The following is a 15,045-nucleotide window of genomic DNA, read 5'->3' as shown; positions in this document are numbered from 1 at the left end:
TAGCAAAAGCAGAAAACCACACTGTCTCAGAGAGCCAAACCCGTTAAACTTCTTCCTCAGACTCGTGTTCAGGTGTCCAATATGATAATGTGTCTCAATTCTCTGACGTGCTGAACACACACACACACACACACACACACACACACACACACACACACACACACGCACACACACACACACACACACACACACATCTATGTACAAATCAAAAATAAAAAACTTTTGTCCTTCAGCCACGACACCTACGCAGCCCCCCCTCACGGAGGCCACACAAACCTGTCGGTCGTAGTTGATCTGGGCCTCCTGTTCTATATCAGAGTCCAGCTCGGGGACATCAGAGAGATCTGAGTCTGACTCTTCGCTGTTGGAATCCGGGTATCCCTCTGGAGAGAGCGGAGAGGCCAGGAGAGGTGTTCAGGGACACCCCGAGCACAGGAAGGCACGTCTTTCCTCATGCAAACGCGAGGCAAAGGTCAGCCGACTGTCAGCCGTGAGAGGAGCTGTCAGCCTCGGTAATGTGCAAGCGGGACCGTCAGCTCGCCGGACCGGCCTCAGGAACCGGCTCCGGGTTCCGACCTAATGACAGCAGGTCTCACAAAGCAAACCACTCAAGATGTACACTAGGGAGTCTCTAAAGAACAAAAAAAAAAATTTGCATAAAGGGCCAGCAACTGATCCCTTTAGGACTGCTTGTGAAATGGAAATCATCTTAGTTTCGTTCACATTCATGAGAAGTTCCACGTGGCCTAAGAACCAAATTGGGGTCTGACACAAATATAATGTAACACGTTGCGTTTGAACCGACATGGCGTCTGAACCGACATGCCGTTTGAACCGACATGGCGTTTGAACCGACATGGCGTCTGAACCGACATGGCGCTTGAACCGACATGGCGTTTGATGCGGCACCTTGGAGAAGCGGCTCCAGGACGCCATTCATGACGCCTTCCGGCAGGAACCTCCACTGGAAAAGCGAGTGGTCCGCCCCCCCGGTACTCAGCACCCACTGTAGGTCATGTGACCAGTGTACGTTGGTCACATGGGCAGAGTGGCCAATGTACTTCTTGAATTTTGCACCTGCCAAAAGCAAAAAAAAAAAAAAAAAAAAATTCACATTAATCCATAGAATAACTGCAGAGCAGAAACAGAAAAACAGGACATAAATGGAACAAAGGAATGTGATTAACACCAGGAAACAACAGATGTCCCTGTACAGGACAGAATGATGAAAAATGATTCACAGGTCTCCATTATGCAGGCGTTTCCATGCAAAACCTAAGTGGGTTTATAGAACCAGGAGGAAACCAAAACGACCGGAAAGCCGACCTTTTTTCAGACATGGGAAACGGAAGATCTTGACGAGACCGAAGTCGTCACCGGTCACCAGCACGGCGCTCTTGTAGTTGGCATCTACGGAGTTGATGTCGTTGATGTTGGTGTATTTTGGCCAGATCCCACTGACCTCTGGCCCTATGACACACGTCCAGGAAACCCAGTGGATCCCTTTGGTCTCCTCTTTGGATGTCACATGCTTCCCAGCTGTGCCGAGGAGATCAGGAAAACAGCTCAGCTCCACATGAATGTACAGCCTTTGAAACCCCGAAACTCCTGGTAATTCTGTGACCATGTGAATAGTGGGTTGTAGGAATGTAGCAGCTGCTGTCATTAAAAACTCTCATCTTAAAGGTAAAAGACTGACGAATGTCTGAATGGCAAAAAATGCTATTTGTTTATTTGCATTTTGTTTTTAAATATCAATAAATCACATAATCCACTTATAGCTACTGCTACTCTTTTGTCTTGGAGGATCAGAATTTGAGAATATGTACACGTCACGCCGTATAACTAATTTCATAGAGATCAGAGCAGCCAGACCAGCATATCTTTATGTATTTTAATCATCTCTGCCTGTCAATCTCAGTCTTTTATCCACAGTATCAACCAGACTTTCTATGTCACAAGGGCTGGGCGTGATTTTTAGGTAAACAAGTGTGTTTGGCAAACAAAACCAGCCTGAACACACTAAAAAAGTGTGAGAGGCATAAATGAAAACAAATTGCCAATTTAAAAAAAAAAAACATACAGCTTGAAGATACTGCAGCCGTCTGCTGTCGAACCAGCATATGGTCCTGGAACACGGCGAGGCTGCCGCCTTAATTATCACGACGTTCCTCACGGAGCCGCAATGCCGGATCAGCTACCGGCAGCGGCAGCTGTCGCTCTCCACACCCTGGACTGCGGCAGCACCCCCACAACCCCCCCCCCCCCCACACCCGAGTCTGAAGTTTAAAAACCAGCACCAAGTAATCTCACTAAAATTAATTTGACAAAGTGCCTTGAGTTTGGCTCTGTGCCATAACAGGGAGAACCGTGAGATAAAAATAAACACAGATTTAAAAACACTAAGCAGATACCCCCCCCCACCCCCACCCACTCACCCCCCCCCACCCACTCATCCCATCCGTCTCTAAGGTTCAGGGCTGAAAAGAGCTGCATTTTAAGTTCATTTTTGTTCTTAAACAGACTGGAAATCTGGAATTTTCAACAACTAAATGTGAACATCATGAATATTTGATCACAGTCTGCAAATTTTCTGTTCCGAGGAATAATCAACATTTCCTTTGGTTGTAACCCAGGTTTGGGTGTTGAGTATTAGACGCCTGAAGGGGGCGCTGTGCGGCTCAGCATGCTAGGACACTGTGGGGTCCTGTCAGTCGGCCCTTAACCTCAAATTGTTCCAGGTATCCACTGAGTGTCTCGCAAAAATAAATAAAATGTCAACATAAAGCCCTACCCCCTGCTACATAACCCCCCACCCCCCCACGGCCATTCAAACGTACCCATGAATGATTGGTTCTTAATGCTGATTGTTATTGAGCTCAGCTGACAGGTGCATTAAAGGTAACCTGGGGAGGAGGGGAATAATGACTATGTGCCGCCGCCCCCCCCCCCCCCGAAGGTTTGAAAAAGTGACACCATGTCGAGAAGCATAACAACAGCCGGGAGATTCCCGTCACAGAGCCCGGCTATTACAAGCTTTTGATCTTATGTTATTATAACCGAATTGGACAGGATGATATATAAGCGCAGCACAGCGTGACGGCGTCTTCACGTAAACCGATGCTGTACGGATTTAAATAACATCGTACGCAGTGTTATCGTCAGAGTCGTGGGTCCCGTCTGACGGGAGACAAAAGCAAACCATTAATCAAAGAACGTGAAAATCATATCCGCAGGAGGCCAAGTCCTTCTGCCACATTCTGCTTAAGCCATATTTCCGATCTGGCCTACGGAGGGATCGCGGATTTGGGCGTTTCACCCCTTAGCCCCCCGCTAACGGCGGGCCAGCGACTCACAGGGCATCCTGTAGAAGATGCGCTCGCTGGCGCCGTCGTTGGTCTGCAGGAACTTGCTGTCCACGGACCAGTCGAGGTGCGTGATGAAGCTACTGGAACGGTTACACTCTCCCACCTTCTTGTAGCGCTGGGACACGGCGTAGACGTCCACCAGGCCGTCGTTGGAGCCCACCGCCAGGTAGGCGCCGTCGGGCGAGAACTTCATCTCGTGGATGACCTCCTTCCTGTCCTTGATGTGGACCACCTCGGTCATGTCCCTGGGGAGACACGGCGACAGGATGGGTTGGCTACTCACTCCCCCGTCCCCGTTTACCCTCGTCTCCTCACCTAGAGAGCCGGGAGCCGCAGGGACCGAAACGGCTGCTGTGAAGCCGACGTGAAACAGCACGGCTCTTTAATTAAGCTCAGCTCCTTCGTCTTAAACACAGGCTGCCACAGCGGGTCGCAGGATATCCCGCCTCCCTGCTTACATTCACCCTACCAGATTTCAGGAGCTTTCACTATTTTTTCTGCAACTCCAATAACCACTACATTAAGGGGCACACCTAGGAAGGGCTAACGCTTATAGCCTCTGTGTTTTAAAAGTCCTGGCTACGGCTCTGCCTCCGTCAGAAACCTAGATTAGGATGCTGTTCATGTGATCATGTGCAGGGGGCGCTGTGAGGCTCCACGGGTTAGGCCTCTGTGCCTGTGTTCAGAAGTCACAGGTTTGAATCCTGTGCTCCACAGAATAGCTGTTGGACCCCTGAACAAGGCCCTAAACCCCCCCCCACCCCCCAAAAAAAACTCCAGGGGTGTTAGATAAATGGCTGACCCTGCACATGAACACCAAGGTTTATTCTCACCTGTGTGGGTATGTCACAAAGCATGATGGGATACGCAAACGCAAGCATTCCGATGTACCTGTAAAGCATCCTAGACCGGCCTGCCATCACGGCTTTTTTCTTGTTTCAGTTATATTTCGTTTAAAAAAAGATCAAATCAAGCCGTGAAATCCTCAGGACCGCATCATACGCTGCCTGGATGTGGAATCTGTTAAATCTATTTAGAATAATGTATTGCTTGGTTCCTGTCCCAGCAAAACAATTAACCAAATGCAGCAATTGCGCAGGCTGTGACGGTTATACTGTAAGTGGGCGTGTGGGGGTGTCTTGGCGAGGGAAGATTATCTCTGTGCTGAACCGAATGGAATACCGCCGGTACTGCAGCCAGTGACGGGTCGGGCTGCCTGCTGCTTTCTGGCAGACACCAACAGAGCACACGCCCGCTCGCAATTATCCCGGTGCGTAACTCGATTACCGCATGATGCCATCGTAACCAGAGGCTTGTTAAGTCACAAATATACCCTGTGCACAGTCTAGACTCGATGCCTGTTTTGATCTTCTTCCCCAGGGAACCACACCCATCCGTGTTCATCAACGCGGGAAAAAAAAAATCCACATATTAATCAATAAAAGAAAAAAAAAATGAGGGGGGTTTGGAGGCTGAGGTTTCATACTTTCATTCTTTGATCCTGGGAAAATTCATTATAAGGCATATTGGTCCTGAGAGAAAGGTCCAGTATACGGCTTAGCAGCTACATACGGGGGTGTGAAGGCTTGGCTTAGAGGCCGGGAATGCAGCGCTGTGGCGAAAAGTGCCTGAAATTGGGGGTCCAACATGAATGACCCATGTCAGTAAACCAGCAGCTGAGTGAGTGAGACTCGCAAGTCACCGGTTGCAGTCATTTTTTCGGGTAAACGTTTACATTTCATTTCTGGGGCAGATGCCTTTTTCCAAAGCTATGTGCATTTTTGAGAAAGCAAAGATCAGCCAATCACTGGCTGCTGAGGGCCTTGCACATGGGTGACATCACTCTGCTGACCATGGGGTTTGAACCAGCGACCTAAAGGGCACAGAGGATCCTAACCCGAGCAAATAGAAAGTTGGGGGCACTTCTGCGGCAGCGCTGGACCGCGGTGAGTAGCTGACACCTGAGTGTGACTCTGTTTCTGTGCGCATTTACGTGACAGCACTCTGTGTCAAAGCAAAAAATAAAATAAAATCTAAGCTGAAAGACACATCAGCATGTCAAAATGTGAGAATATGCCGTTTCTGTCGATGAATAGAAACAGCACTTCGATCAAACGCTGACAGTGTTCTGTGTAACATGCAACATTCTCAGGGACTTGCTCAAAAACATCCTCGTTAAAAATTCAACTCCGCCACAGAAAGCGGTTTTGGATTCTCGCCACACGTTCCGCCGGCGCTGGGTCACGAGGCAGCGCGTCGAAGTGAAACACGGCCTTGAAATGTGAATAATGTTTCTGTTTATTTCCTGCGCTCCACATGGCACATGCTGTACAATAACGCGGAGGCGGCGTAAGCCAAAGCCGAGGAGGAAACACTCAGCGATCCTTAGCCCTTCCGCTTCCTCCTCTGTGGATCTAAATCCCTTCAATTGATTTAGGGAATAATATAGGAAATAAGAAAAAATTAAAAATGACTCTTTAAAATGCAATAACAGCCAAGACTGCATGAGAAACGGTGCTTTTGCTGAGAGAATAAGTGGTATCACCCAAAGGGTCGAGTCTTAAAGAGACGGATCTCTATTTATGCTCATCCACGCTTTGTAGGGAGGATTAAAGGGGAGAAAGACCAGCGTTTCAGAGAATTCCAGTCCAATTAGCCGCACCCCCGTGGTGACCCCCCCCAGGATGTAATTAACGGAGCTGACAGAGACAGTGACCAGCACCAGCCTCAGTCTCCTGCTGGGCCCCGTGTCACGGACCGTGCTGCCCAGGACCGCGTCTGAAGCCAGAGCAGCCACATCGATATGAGACTCGTTTTTTTTTTTTTTTTTTTTTTAAACGGAAGATTAGAGGCTGATGTAAGCGAGTCTCTCCCTGTGGCCCCTGGGGCGGGGTTTAATTAGGAGGATGGGGGGACAGCAAGTGCCCCGGGGAATGGCTACACCTTCCAGAAGAAGGAGATGCTGCCATGTTGGCTGTGCAGGACCTGTTACACCGGTGAGGAGGTGGTGAGGTGATAAACAGGAACGCCCCCCCCCACAGGTAGCACTAAGCAGCAGCTGTGTAGCCAAACCACTTTCCAGCTCAGTATAATTCAGTGGGGACTTGACTCACTGACTCGTGACTTATTTCGGACTCAAGTCACAAATTTGATGACTTGGGACTCAACTCGGCAAAACTGATGAAAAGACTTGGACTCAACTTGGACTTGAGGGCAATGACCTGAGACTTGGACCCGACTTGAACCCTATGACTCAGGAAGACTTGAGGTTATAGCCCCCCTCTGCACACCATAATGTTTTATACTTTCAATGTATATTAATTCTGTTTGCATTTTCAATTAGCTGAATGCAAGGACTCCGGAGATTGCTGGAAAGATGCGTCACTCCCTGCACGTACACGGACGTAAAATCTGTGAGGACAACAGTGAGTAGAGATTCTCTTATCAACCTATCTCTGTATCCTACAATGTACTGTGGTGAGTTTTTGCTGCAACAAATTGTAATAAATAAATAATAACAAATTGTCAAAAAACTGACATATGTAGAGACTCAACTTGACTTGGAGTCAAATCACAAATCTGATGACTTATGGCTTGACAGCAAAAATGATGAAAAGACTTGGACTCGACTTAGACTTGAGGGCAAATGACTTGAGACTTGACTAAGACAGCAATGTTTCCATCCCTGCGAGCCACAAGAGGCGATCCTCAAATGCTAAAATGGGGCCGTCGCACCGCTAGATCCTGTGAGCGGCAGGGTGCTTTTTGTGGGAAAAGGTAAATTCAAGTCGGCCATTTTTCTAATGCTATAAATTTGAGGAGCTGTTAAGAATCCATCGGCTGCCACTCAAAGATCCTTTCGGAAAATGCGCACAGCATGGGTCTTACTAAGCAAGACACCAGAATTTCACTGTGTTCTGGGATCTGTATTATAAGTCTGTTTTTATATAATCTGTATTCCCCCACTCTTGTGACATGAATAAAATCAATGTATCCCACACCTGGGGTCACTGAGGCTAATTTACAGGCACAGCTGAGGATTAAGCTTAATCTTCCACATCCTGGGGGGGGCGGGAATTCCTCTCATGATACGGAACGTTTGTAAAACCTCATGTATAAAGACAATGACAAACCACATTCCAATGCACTACACATAGTATAAGTCACAACCATAAATAATGGGGGGGGGGGGGTCCCCCGTGACGTCCACACGCCCAAGGTGCGAGCGGCGGCTCTTTCAGGCTCCTACCTAACGCGGAGCACGGTGAACGAGCCATCCTTCATGCCCAAAGCCAGCTGCGACCCGTCGCCGTTGAAGGCCACGCTGCGTATGGCCTCCTCCATGTTGCAGCGGGCGATGAGGGCGTGGTCCACGAGGCTCCACAGCCTGCAGGGGGCGACGCAGAGCTCACAAAACGGCCGTGCGCGGCCTTTCCAGACGCGGGTCCGGGAAGACGGCTTAGCGCTGACAGTTAACATTCACACAACGCAGCTGGGGGGGGGGTGACGAGAGCCTAGAAATCCCACCAAAATCCTTTGATTCGTCTCACTGGGCTTCAACTCGGTCCATCATTCCCGTACCTGTGAATCCAAACATTTCTGGACCCGTCTCTTGACCCCCCATATAATCCGGAAAACGACGGCGCCAAGCTGATGTCCCAGCTGCCCAAACGCACCTCTGCGATGCTCTGAGAGCGAGTCACATCTTAGCGGGGGAATGGGACATGGGCTTTGTTTGCAACTTCCTCCAAGCTCTACTGACAGGCAGAGGGCGCTCTCAGCGTCACCCATCGACACCCAGGTTCAAAGCCCCCCTGAACTGTTTGTCAGTCCCCGTGTCTCCAGCTGCTTAATCTGCGGCGTCTGTCTGGCTGCGACCGAAACGCCTACGCAGCGGAGCCAGCGGCTGCATTAATTGGGCCCTCAGCAGAGGTGCTCGCCTAATGGGGGCGGGGCCTGTGTATCCTGAACCTCGCTGGGGATGCCATTAAAGCCAACCCCGTCAGGCGGCATCCTCAACGAGTCTGCTCATTACCCATAAGCCCCTGCTACCGGCCTACTCTCACTTTGATGGCAGGCGCATTAGCGACACCGAACTCCGCGCCTGACTGTGACTGAGGCTAACAGCCCCCGCAGAGCGCGCGCTTGATGAGCTCGTTTCTCACTCGCCGATATGCTTAGATCTTCTGATCAATATAACGGCACCGACTCATTGAAGCCAGTTTGCCAACAAATAGTCCAGTTACTGCAGTCAAACCACATGCTTAAAAAGGATTTAAAATGACTTTTTTTAATCAGGGGATTTAATCTGATAAAATGAACATTTAACCAAAATGTTTACTGGGGTTTTTTTTTTTTTATTTGTGTTAAGTAATGTTTTGCTAATCAACAGAAAAGTTACTACAGTCAAATCCATATATTTAAAATCCATGTCAAGTCAAGGAAGGTATTTAAAAATTACTAATTTAGTTGGATCAGTGGCAAAACCATGTGGTTACTGGGATTTAAACCATTCTGTGTTAAGGAATGTCTACCCAGAATAGTCCAGTTTATGAAAAGGATGGGGGAAGGGGGGAATCACAAGCGTGCACTGGCCTGACAGAGCGGTCGTCGCTCCCGGTGACCGCGAGAGGCTTCTTGGGGTGCACGTCCATCGCCCAGAGCTCGCCCTCGCAGTGGCCCTGCATGATGAGCAGCGGTTTGTCCCGGTCACGCACCATCACCTCGAAGATCTCGCTGTCCTGCGTTCCCGCCAGGATGCGGTCCGCCCTCCAGCAGACGCTGCGGATGGACAGACCTGCGTGTAGGGATGAGGATGGTGGCGTTACATACACATGGCCGGAACGCGACCAAATACCCCCAAAAACAACCACCTCGTTCCCAGCTGATGTGGTTAAATCCTGTGTGACTCAGCTCCTCTCCTCTTGCCAGATGCAGTGCAAGTTTTTTTTCCTTGTCAGCCTTGTCTGTGGAGAGATGGCTTGCCAGCTGATGGAGACCCAGGTGAGGCATGAGCAGACACCGTAATGCCTGCCTGTCCTGCTGCGCCGCCGAATGCTACAGACAGGCCATCGGTGCAGCCAGCGGAGACCTTCATCAAGGTGCCAAAGCACAACCCCCCCGTGCCGCGACTCGACACGGGGCAGACAGAGACCTCATTCCCACACCCTGCCCTCACAGGCCCAGGCTGATAACCTTCATAATTACTGCCAGTTAATTACCGGGACACTAATCAGCAGAGTCACCAGGCAAGGCCCCTGGGCGCCCGGTGAAAGGAGAACCTAAGAGCCGAGCCTAGAACCGGACCCGTAGCGGGTCGGCTGTGGTGTGGGTCCACCGGCATCCCACCGGCAAGTTAGGGCAGAATCTCCTGTCATTATCCCCTTCAGGATGGGTCCCTTTTAAGCGATCACACACTCTGCCGTCTCAATGATCTTCAGTGTTCAGTGCAGACACTGGGCCAAATGCACAAACTGGAAGAGAAGTTTACAGCCACTCCAGGTGTGCCGTACTAATCAGCTGAAAGCTGGTGGGGGGGTGAGGCCGGGTCGGTGGGCTCCCCGCTCCCCCCTTATGAATGGCGTCCCTCGGGGGGCGGCTCTGGAAGGAGGCAGCCGGCTGGAATGATACCACACGCAGGCTTGGAAAGGTCAGGCATTAATATTCAGGACCCCCACACCCTGGGGAGAACAGCGGGGAGGGGGGGTGGGCTAAAGGAAGAGAAGCCCCACAGTTATAGTCTCCTTAGGGGGCTTTAAGCCAGAATCACCGTTTTTAAGCAAACCGCTTTAAAACTGCGATGTTTCGTAGAAATGGCGATCAGGTCTTACAAGAGTGACGTCTGTCAGTTTTGCGCCTCGCCCCGGGATCAAAGTGACCCCGAATCAGAGATCACCACTACCACAGGCCAGGGCACGAGAACACGAGGGGCGTTTGGCGAAGGAGAGCCTTCCACCCTTCTTGTCGGACAAGAACGCAGATCTGCACGTACACGCTGAAATGCTTTAACCCTCTCTGCCGGCTCCTCTTCTTGGTCAACCCAAAAAGTCGACATGCAAATTAAGTGCAGAGATTTAACGCGGGTGATTAATTATCCGCTCCCCCCACCCCACAATGACAGCCAGGAAGCAGGCCTAATTACAGGCTGATGACACCACCTGCGAAGGCAGCCCCTGGCTCATTAGGAGAAGTGACCAATCGCAGCCCTCAGGAAGGCGCCATTAATCAGCAGCTCTCCCCTGCCAGTTACCCACCTCCCGCAGTCCCAGCTTGGGCTAGTCTGGCCAAGGCACTCAGCTGAATACTGTGTACCAGACCGACTGACTGTCGTCATCAATGGATTAGCGTCACGCTAACTACACACCTGTTTCAATCTGTACTCTCCACTTGTCTGACTCCATATTTTTTTGGGTATTAGAGGTTTAAACAAGGAAGAAATGTGGTTTAAAAAACAATACATGTGAATAATCGTATCAGACTATCACAGAGCCCAGATGCCCCCGCAGCTGATGGAGAGAATTGTAGGTATGAGGTCACCTCACACAGGAAACCTACTTAATGGTCCCCCAGGAAGTGACAAAGGCAAACTGGAGCATCTCCTGCTGCCCCACCCCCCTCACCTTTATACCCCTGCCCCGCCCCCCTCACCTTTATACCCCTGCTCAGCCTCCCTGAGGTCGATTTTGGTGATGGGCTTGAAGTCTGTGTCCCACAGACGTATGCAGCCATCTCGACCCCCGGTGGCAAAGCCCTCCTCGCAGGCGTACATGCTGAAAATCCCCGCCTGGAGAGGTGTGGGGATAACCCAACACAGACGGGAGGGAGAGGGGAAGAGGGAGAGAAAGAGAAAGAAGGAGAGAGTGAGGGAGAGAGAGAAAGAGGGAGAGAGAAGGAGAGAGAAGGGGAGAGAGTGAGGGAGAGAGAGAAAGAGGGAGAGAAAAGGAGAGACGGAGGCAGAGAGGCAGGGGGAGAGAGAAAGAGAGGGCGTGAAAGAGGGAGTAAGAGAGAGGGAGAGAGTGAGAAAGAGGGAGTAAGAGAGAGGGAGAGAGTGAGAAAGAGGGAGTGAGGGGGAGAGAGTGAGAAAAAGGGAGTGAGAGGGAGAGAGAGAAAGAGAGGGAGAGAGAGAGAAAGAGAGGGAGAGAGAGAGACAGCTCTTGGTATGCAACCTACACCACTTATGGACTCTGCCCTGTATCTGGAAAAGCCCTCATTGGGCAGCCTCAGTGTGTACGACGTGCTGCTTTGATTTCATGGCAGGAAGATGATTCCACACGTATGCTTTGTAAAGCAAGGACAGCTTCACACACACATGCTGCCAGCCACAAGCCTGCAGCCACTCCCAGCTCTGCAGAATCTTTCGTTTTTGAGCACGGAAAAGGAGAGAAAAGGCCAACTGAAATATTCTTTGAAGTATCATCTGTTTTTTTTAGAATTTAATTTAGAATTTAAACTAAATGTGGATGAGGCACTCCTGTATTCTACATAAAATAACACAGACACGAACAGTCTCAGGACCCTGACTAGAAAAAGCAGTTAGAAGATGGATGGATGAAAAAAGCAACAGTCCTTCAACGTCAGTGTGCATGCATGCGAACTGTGGAGCGTTATGGTGAAAACGCCCTTGAAATGGTTTTTTTTTCTCCATGTTTGTGTACTTTCAAAGGATTACAAAAACATGCGTGCAAACTTTCAATGCATCCCCTGAATAACTTCATTGTTAAAATAAAAAAAGGACTCGTGTTTTTCTTTGAAAGGGAAAAACACATATGTCAGAGGGTTAGCGGCATGCTAAGGAAAATGAAAGGGAGAGCGCTATTCCTTGATTGGAGATATCATTCATCCACCTACTCAGACTTTGAACTGGGAGTATTTGTTAGAGCGTACACTAAAGACTCTCAGCACAGAGCTTTCTCTCACTATGAATTTAATCCGAGGTCGTTCTCTTTTGCTGTCTTTGAACGTACGACCCACTCAGAGTAGAACAGGCCAACTTTGGTTCTGTTTCGGTATCAGCGATACCCAGGACAGGAAATGTCACTTATTGCTAAAGAGAGCTGGGTAATTAAGACCAACATTCATGGAAAAGTAAAGATCTGCTGGTAAACTCCTGCCTTACCCATAATCCAATGCGGCTGGAATGAATGGGGACTAATCCCACATCTCCTACATACTCACTCCATTGCCCCTCACCCAGCTCCTATGGCTCTCGTATAATTATTATTAATATGGTCATTATTACTAACTGCAGCATGTAATTCTGACCTTTTCTAAAGGCTGAATATTCTACTAGAACATTTAAAGCTAAGAGTGGCGCTCAAGGGTATAACGACAGACCCTCCAATGGACGCTGTGTCCTCAACCAGCGCGTTACCTGCTACCCTCCTGCTAGATCTGACGCCCAGGGACACTGACCGCAGAACAGCATGATAATGCGGTGCTGCACGTGCCTTGCACCGATACGAGCATCGGAGACCCACGATGCCCGCCCCCCCCCTCCCAGACAGTGACCACACAATAGCCTGCTTACCTGCTCGCATGGTCATGAGGCTGGGGGATACTCACCCCATGTGCCGACAGTACGGTGCGCGCCAAGTTCATGCCCTTCCACACATAGACGTCCCCGTTGAGCGCCCCCGAGTACGTGACGTCGTCCTTAGAGGAGGCCAAGCACAGGATGGTCTGCAGGTCGCCCACCTTACCGAAGATCCCTCGCTTGGGGGTCAGGGCATTTCCACACAGGGACCAGAACTGCAGCAGGGGGACGGAGATGTTTTCAGGTGGGGGGTTGGGGTGGGGTGCTGGTAAAGCTAGGGGGGGAAACTCTCTCAGAAGGCTGTCGCATTACATGCAAAGACACTTTCATTAACAGCACTCCTCACTGAGTCGCATTACAGGGTACAGAGCCGGCACTTCCGTTAAAAGAAAGGGGCTCGTTCATTAATCTACGCCGACGGCCCTGGGAGCGTAACGGGAAAGAGGCTCCGGAATGCGGCGCCTGCTTCACACAGATAAACAAAATCGAGAGGTTTTTAATCCTGGGAAACTCCTATCACTGAGAATGCAAAAAGGTGACACGGAGAGATTTAATGCGACCCCCCCCCCCCCCGCGTGTTGTTTCTGCTGAGCTCCTTGGGTTAACTGCTGGCAGGGGCCTGGAGTGTTAGGACACCAGGTCTGAGGCTGTATCCAGGCTGCCTGGCCCCAATACCGCAGCCACACCCCCCAGAGCTGCATCCCGGTCACTTTTCTGGGTTAGCTGCAGGTGCTGCGCTCCGCCAGCCAGTGCCATGTGCCTTCTGACGTCCGCGTCCTATTAGTGCGCCAAAGGCAAGTCACATGACACCGGATATGGCACAGCGCCAAGTCGCCCAGTGGGCTAACCAGACAGGAGAAGGCGAGCAAGCCGGCGATGACTGACAGAACAAACTGTGGGTCCTGAACTGCACTGGATGTGATCTTCCAGCTGCAGTTTTAACAGTCACCAGTCATTTGACGTGATTTCTTTCTTTTTTACATTAATGCCATTAGACAGATACACCCGTCGCAAATGCGCCTTTTCTGCTTCCAGCTGGGTTTGGCAACAGAGAAACTCAGAAAGCATTTAGCCCCCGTTAGACGGACAGCATTTAAAGGCGCCAAAGACCGGCATGTTCTCCCACAGACGCCCAGGTCTCAGTTCCAGGAGCATGTGTCACATCGTATTACATCATCATGATGTCATGTTGATCTGGGTCTTCTTTCGGAGAGCCTCGAATCGGACTTTAGGTCAGATGGACAAGGCTGCGTTCCAGATGGAGGGCTGCCTAGCTCTCAGGTTGGAAGAGGGGCCGTATCGATTCCTCCCCCCTTAACCACGGCGATGTCCGGCTCGCCGTCCGTTGGCTGACCCGGCAAATTCCATCGCTCGTCAATCAGGCCGCGCCAAACCTCAGCTGTGGGCGATCGCTATGGGGATGGGTGCCATTCATTTCATAATCCATTTAAATGGCTTGAACGAGCCAATTACCACTCATTATATCAATTAGCACTTTCTCTCCCCCCACTATTCACAATCTGTTTATCAGGGTGACTCAGAGCACGAATGTACACCATTTCCCTGTTTATTTGTCCTTGTAAAGAACCTTTACCTGTCATAGTAAATTAGAGCTCACTTTAATAGCTACTTACGATGAACAGCTGGTTGGAGCTGAATAAGAGGTATATTGCTGAATGTGAATGGAAATGAACAATAAAAATGCACATATTTGAAGTGTGAATGTCCTTCTGAAGCATTCCAAGGTTTTTGGAACATAATAGTCTGTTTTCTTTGGCATAAACCTCAGTTTGTAAGGGTCACGCCCCAGACTAGCAGTGCGACATGCCAGTCTGGATTACTGCATGATTCTGCTTCATATTGTGGTAAAATATGTTACTCTGCTTGGCTGGAACCTAACACCTCTTACAGGACCTGTGTCCCTTTCAGTGTCTTCAGGAGAAATTTTCTTTAAATATTTATTCATTTGTGATCTGAGAGCAAGTGGCGGACCAAACCAGGTAGATGGTCACACAGTGAAATGATATTATAGACCAGACAGGTCACAATGTTCTCTGAGAAACCCGGCAGCATAATCAGCGGAATGCATGCACCAGGACACTCTTATTTTTCAAATCATTTATGTTTTGCACACTAATATATGGG

The 15,045-nt window shown here is 49.8% G+C and overlaps 1 protein-coding gene across 6 annotated transcripts in view; it reads right to left on the bottom strand.

Moving 5' to 3' along the window:
- LOC111852341 (EMAP like 6) overlaps window positions 1-15,045 on the bottom strand; it is a 75,389-nt gene that overhangs the window by 31,529 nt on the left and 28,815 nt on the right. For all 6 annotated transcript variants that reach the window (XM_023828171.2, XM_023828172.2, XM_072709400.1 and 3 more), the window contains exons 5-12: window positions 12,930-13,115; window positions 11,016-11,151; window positions 8,964-9,165; window positions 7,618-7,755; window positions 3,357-3,613; window positions 1,327-1,539; window positions 910-1,077; window positions 277-383 (exon numbers count right to left, since the gene is read on the bottom strand). In XM_023828171.2, the coding sequence (XP_023683939.2) occupies window positions 277-383; window positions 910-1,077; window positions 1,327-1,539; window positions 3,357-3,613; window positions 7,618-7,755; window positions 8,964-9,165; window positions 11,016-11,151; window positions 12,930-13,115 (1,407 nt within the window). The remainder of the gene's footprint in view (window positions 1-276; window positions 384-909; window positions 1,078-1,326; window positions 1,540-3,356; window positions 3,614-7,617; window positions 7,756-8,963; window positions 9,166-11,015; window positions 11,152-12,929; window positions 13,116-15,045) is intronic.

The sequence above is a fragment of the Paramormyrops kingsleyae genome, chromosome 3 (genome assembly GCF_048594095.1).
Source record: "Paramormyrops kingsleyae isolate MSU_618 chromosome 3, PKINGS_0.4, whole genome shotgun sequence".
Classification (NCBI taxonomy): Eukaryota; Metazoa; Chordata; class Actinopteri; order Osteoglossiformes; family Mormyridae; genus Paramormyrops; species Paramormyrops kingsleyae.
This window is presented reverse-complemented; position numbering and strand designations above follow the sequence as displayed.